Source organism: Lolium perenne, chromosome 2, assembly GCF_019359855.2.
Source record: "Lolium perenne isolate Kyuss_39 chromosome 2, Kyuss_2.0, whole genome shotgun sequence".
NCBI classification, from domain to species: domain Eukaryota; kingdom Viridiplantae; phylum Streptophyta; class Magnoliopsida; order Poales; family Poaceae; genus Lolium; species Lolium perenne.
This window is the reverse complement of record NC_067245.2, coordinates 200,604,549-200,610,548: the sequence shown is the minus strand read 5'-3', so window position 1 is coordinate 200,610,548 and position 6,000 is coordinate 200,604,549. Positions and strand designations below refer to the sequence as shown.

The window sequence follows — 6,000 nt, the reverse complement described above, 5'->3', positions numbered from 1 at the left end:
TTCATATGCAACCAGAGACACCGTTGCTGTCTCACCGTCCGTTTTTTTTCTCTCGTGGGGCGTGGGATGGGGACACCCGAGAGTCCGAGACGCTCTTTCTGGTTCCTTCCATCCGTTGCCACGACACGCAACCCGCAGCGAAGGGTTTCCTCAACGAGCACGGATTCTTTGCCCCTCCAGATACACACGGCAATGACGTACGGGCCCCTTATCCCTTCCCATCTGCCCCACGTGTCATGCGTATATCAGCTAGTACTACCCACTATTGGGAACTGAGCTGGAGCCCACCTGCAAGCCTTCCCCCACCCTGCCCACCAGCTGGAGTACAAATTAATGCGTGGCTTCCTCTGCTCACTCCAGTCCAGTGCGCTTCCCAGAGAGTTCCAGCAAATCCGATCCAGAAGCTGTTCAGAATTCGGGGGAGGGGAAAATGGCGGACTGGGGCCCGGTGATCGTGGCGACGGTGCTCTTCGTGCTGCTCACGCCGGGGCTGCTGTGCACGCTGCCGGGGCGCGGCCGGGTGGCGGAGTTCGGGAGCATGCACACCAGCGGCCTCTCCATACTCGTCCACGCCGTCCTCTACTTCGCGCTCGTCACCATCTTCCTCATCGCCATCGGCGTCCACGTCTACGCTGGCTAGCATCGATCGACCGATTCGAGCTCTTCCCCACTTGCATCTAGCTCGAGATCTGGCTGACTGTTGGGCTATGTACGGTCTTTGCTTGTAAACTTTTTTTGAGAATTCGGCAGGTGAGCTGCTCGATATATTAATAGAAGAAGATTTGGCTCAGTTAATCAGGGAAACCGGGCCCAAAAACCATACAGAGTGGCCAAGTTTATGAGGGAAACCGGCCGGAAAAACCGCACAAAAGTCAGGGCCTCCTCGCCCACACGAAACGAGACCACCGACGACCAAACACACACCACCAAACCCGGAGCCGCTACTCCGACGTCCCCTGCTCGGAGGCGAGCCGCAACGCCGCACGGCGTGGACGACCTGTAGCCCAAGCTACCAAGGCGACCACCCGCAGACCACGAACGCCGCGCCAAAAGATCCGGGGCCGCCGCCCGACTCTGCCGACCACACCGACCACCCCGTCGCGTAGGCCGGGCCGACGAGCTCGCTACCCACGTAGCACGAACACGCCACCCAAGCCTTGCAAGACCATGACCACACCCCATGGAGTCATCGCTGCAAGACCGTCCGAGGCCGCCGCCTCGGCGCACGTCAACCGTCCGGGGCCGCCGCCCCGGCATCCACCACCCTCGACGACAAGGCAACCAAGCAGCGCAACAACCACACATCTACCGCACCACGAGGACTACGGACTCCAAAAGCGGCGCCTTCAAGAAGGTAACGGCACAGTGTGTCGCCGCCGCCCGCTCCAAGGAGCATAGATTTTCACCCGGAGAACGCAAGAACTCGCGACAGCATGAGACCAAGCTCCCCGATGAAGCCCTCAACAGGGAAAACGGTACCCAAAAGCACCGCCAACATCGGCACCAATGGTGCGAAGCTTTCGCCTGGAGTGTCAGCGCTGTCGTCTGTCGTCGGGCCCAACGTAGGCCCTGGCAGAAGAGGTGTCCCGCCGAGCAGGGTGCCTTGTAGCCGTCCACCAAACAGAGAACGGAGCTGGGAGGCGTCCATCGGGGCCCGCAGGAGCCCATCTGAGCCCGCAGGGGCCCATCTGAGCCCGCAGGAGCCCGCCGAACAGATCCCTGCGCGCGAGCGCCGGCGGCGCACTGTGCAGCCGCCGTGCCCGGCGGAAACCGCGGCCACCCCAAGGCTGCAGGGGCCGCGCAGAGGCGGAGGACGAGCCGCCGAGCGACAAAGGCTGCAGCCGGCCAACATCCCGCCGCCGGGGCCGGCGCGCAGAGACGGCCACCGCGTGGACGACGCCGACGCGACGAGGGGACGGCGGCGAGCCACGCACGGAGCCAGCGCGGACGACGGCGACCTCCGGGACCGGCATGACGGCTTCCCTCCGAGACGGCCATGCGGGGGCCCGAGAGGCATAGATCCTCGCCGCCCCCGTCCTTGGCGGCGCACGGCTTAGCCGGCGGCGGCCTCGGGAGGCGACGAGGGGGCGGGCAGAGGAGGTGGGGAGGTGGCGGCGGGAGGCTAGGGTTTCCCTCCCCCGTCGCCTGGAGGGGGCCAAAGATCCGAGATGCTGCATATGTTGTGTTGTCTAAACTCGTGCGTAATAGGTGTTTCGATTGTGAAACGATCTCGTGTCCTCGACTATTTATTTATTTTTTCGAAAAATCCACCAATCTATTGATAATTATGAAGTGTAATAATTTTTTTAAAATAAAACAAATTACATGTAAATTCTTGGATTACTTATTACATCAACTCCAACAAAGACGCTGTATTGCGCCCTCCAGCAGACGGGCTAAAATTGCAAGTGATGAAAATCTTTTTCCGTGCAATGTATTGATAATCTATTTATTTATTTATTTTTACGAAAAATTAGCGATCTACTGATAATTATTAAGTGTAGTACAAAAGCTTTAAAAGTAAAATAAATTATAAATATATATTTTTGGATCACCTAGCGAAAAACTATAAATACTAGAGGAAACCGAAGGCATACAGCTGTCCTCATTCCTTCCCACTTTGAGCTGAGTAAATTTTGTCATAGTAAAATTTGTTGTGGTACATGGATGTGAAATTATCGTGCTAAGGTTCAAAGGACCAACACATAATAAGTTAATAACTATTGCCATGAACCATAGATTAAACAAGTCGACTTGCAACTACATCAACAAACACAAACATCGACGAGATCCATCGAAAAACTACTGCACACGCCTTAATTTTCTAATAATACTATAAAAATTAAAATATGCAGATACACTTCATTATGTATTCAACAATACTAACTTTATATTATAATTGTTAATATTTTTCATAAACCTAGACAATTTTTTACATTGTTTGAGTTTAATTAAACTGTATACGTCTTATTTTGGGAAACAGAGAGGGGCGTACACTTTGTGAAAATATAATAAAAGCCATATACTCCCTTTGTTCCAATTTATGTTGGGCATAATTCCAAATTTGGTAATGTTTGATCAATTATTATTTATTAAAATACACAAACTTATGTAATATGAAATTAATATTATTAGAATCGCGGTGAAATATAGTTTCATATTATAATAATAACTTTTGCTATATACTAGGTTAATTTTTGTGAAGTTTAACTTTGACTAAAACTTATAGGCAACATAATTTGAGACCGAGGGAGTACTAGAGGGTCACTTGTGTTGTAATGCTACTAATGAAAACCTTATGACACTTCTAGAATGTGTTTGGTTACGGAATCAAGCCGAATGTAATGGAACTGTTCTACTCTTGGAGCCATTTCATGTGCTTGGTTGTAGAACTAAGGGAATATATTTCTATTATTCAGAATGCACTAGTTCCATCGAATCAGTGAAATCTGGTGAAACCGCTCGCTAATCATCACCTAGTCGAGCAAAACAATTGGCTTATCCTAACCCGCGCGACCCAAAACCTCTCTGTCCTTTAGTTTCTCCCTTTTGTGTCCGTCGTCTCTCCACATGCTCTACATCATCTCTCCAAGTAGCTACGCAGCAACGTTGGTACCTGGCTAGGAGGGTTGGCAGTTGTAACTAGGGGCGCAGTGGCCCTCAAGCGAGCAACCGCGATTGAGGCCACATGAACCAGCGGCAGCCAGAATCTGTCAAGGCGGTGCTAGCAATAGTACGGTAAGAAGGAGGAGGCTAGCAAGCACGCAGGTGGGGCGGTGGGGATTAGAGGCTTCGACGCCGGCTCTCAATGGCGGTGGTGGCACGAACACGTGGCTGTGGCGGAAATCGATCATGACGACGGCGGGAATCCGGCGCGGTGGCGGCTGGTCCCTGTCTACTTGAGTTTTACAACACTAATCAGATTAGAGGAGCTGAAGTTTGTCTTTTTTTTTTTGCAGTTTTACTTGTGAGTATGTGTGAGATAACCTCACCATTGGTATGGAAGAGCCGAGTTCAATCCAATTTTAGGCATTCCATTTCACTTATTTTGTCCCAACCAAACACAAAATGGAACCATTCCATTCTACCGTTTTGTCCAAACCAAACACAACAATTGAACTGTTCCATTACAGTGGAATGAAACCATGACATTCCATTCCATTCCACTTCATTCCATTACCAAACACACCTAGTATCATAGTGCATTATATGATAATTTGCATTGCAAGTGGCTTAAGTCGAACCTTGGAAGTGCTCTAAATTTTTTGTTCTACAGTGGCACATGACTCTTTAATGACTCCAAATGTAAATTAATTGAAAAAAATAATGTGAGTAACCAACAAAAAAATCAGACAAGTACACTAATAATGTCGTTAAATCATTTAACAAGAGGTAATAAATAAATAAAATTTCACATTTATCCACCATGAAGCTTGTGTATATTTTATCAGTTTATATGCAAACAACCCTATTCTCTCTCATGTTTTATTTATTGTCTCATCATAAAAAGACCTACTACATAGAATATTTAAGCAACAATTACAACGCTACTTTGAAGAAATAGATGGCTATTATTTATTTCAGGGCACTGTAAAAGAGACTTTGCCTAATTAATGTCAAACCGCATGCAATCTTGAGAGAGAGAGAGAGAGAGCAAGCACGCCTTGTGCAAGGAAACCGGAGAGAAGGCGTGGGACGCGAGCAGGTAGGGGCCGAGAAAATGCCGACTAAAATCCTAGATTCGTTAGATATGCAAGCAAGGATATTCATTAGATACCGACGCAAATATTAATTTTCCATGAAATTTGTACCTCACCTCCTCTAAGACTGATGGAAATATAATTATTATATTGATAAAGACCTTTGTTGCCTATATCATCGTGGAAATTATAAAAAGTGGTCCAAACACACTGTAAAACTGTGTTCGTAGGAATGTTTTTTAATACTATTCCTCCAAACAAACAAAAAACTGTTACTAATTAATCCTCTTATATATTTTGTTTTTCCTCTAAAACAAAAGACACACGGCTAGATCTAGGGGAAGAAAAAGAGAGAGCAGGAAGACTGCCTTTGGACGAGGCGACATGAACGCTGATACAGCGCCGTTCGTATCGTGTGTCTGCACTCCAACCGCTCATTCTTTTGAGGCCTCCGTCTGGTTCCTTCCATCCGCGCCCACGCCACGCAACGCACAGCCAAAGTGTATTGCTGAACGAAACGGAACGGACCCATTGCCCTTTCCGATGAACACCAGATCGGGCCCCTGCCTCGCCAATGATGTGTGGGCCCCTATAATTCCCCAAAGCTGTCCACCTACCATCGGGAGCCGATCTGGAGGAGCCCACCGCACGCTTTCCCCCACTGCGAACCCGCTGGAGCCGCACTAATTAACGCTCGACTTCCCCACTCTGCTCACTCCAGTCCAGTGCACACCCCACCCACCAGCAAATCCGATCCAGAAAGCTGCTCAAAATTTTGGAGATTTAGACAGGGAGGAGAGCTGGAGGAGGGGGAATGGCGGACTGGGGCCCGGTGATCGTGGCGACGGTGCTCTTCGTGCTGCTCACGCCGGGGCTGCTCTGCACGCTGCCGGGCCGCGGCCGGGTGGCCGAGTTCGGCAGCCTGCACACCAGCGGCCTCTCCATCCTCGTCCACGCCGTCGTCTACTTCGCGCTCGTCACCATCTTCCTCATCGCCATCGGCGTCCACGTCTACGTCGGCTAGCCCACTGATTCGGGATCGTCCACACTTATTTATTTGGCTAAAGATCTGGCTGGTTCTTGATCGAACTATGTATGTATGGTCTTGTACTGTGATTTCGCGGTGTATTTGGTTATAAACTTTGAGTAATCGGCGGGCGGTAAAGATCCGCGATGCTGCATATGTCGTGTTGCCCTCAACTCCTGCGTTCGATTCACCCTCTACCTGTTTTTCTTCTGCCGTGTGTTCCGCGAGTTCGTGGATTGATTGAGGTTGAAGATTTGATTGCGCTTTACTACA

General features: G+C 49.7%; 2 protein-coding genes across 2 annotated transcripts; both read left to right on the top strand.

Annotated features, from left to right (window-relative positions):
• Window positions 1–380: 380 nt before the first annotated feature.
• LOC127324204 (uncharacterized) lies at window positions 381–770 on the top strand. Its single transcript, XM_051352197.2, has one exon. It carries the CDS (start codon window positions 431–433, stop codon window positions 638–640), a length of 210 nt encoding a protein of 69 aa, XP_051208157.1. The 5' UTR covers window positions 381–430; the 3' UTR covers window positions 641–770.
• Window positions 771–5,376: 4,606 nt separating this feature from the next.
• Window positions 5,377–5,900, top strand: LOC127324205 (uncharacterized). The gene has a single exon (XM_051352198.2). The coding sequence runs from the start codon at window positions 5,515–5,517 to the stop codon at window positions 5,722–5,724; it is 210 nt and encodes a 69-aa protein (XP_051208158.1). The 5' UTR covers window positions 5,377–5,514; the 3' UTR covers window positions 5,725–5,900.
• Window positions 5,901–6,000: the final 100 nt, after the last annotated feature.

Excerpts from the sequence above, each read along its gene's own strand:
- LOC127324205 (XM_051352198.2), top strand. The coding sequence starts at position 5,515 with ATGGCGGACTGGGGCCCGGTGATCGTGGCGACGGTGCTCTTCGTGCTG.
- LOC127324204 (XM_051352197.2), top strand. The coding sequence starts at position 431 with ATGGCGGACTGGGGCCCGGTGATCGTGGCGACGGTGCTCTTCGTGCTG.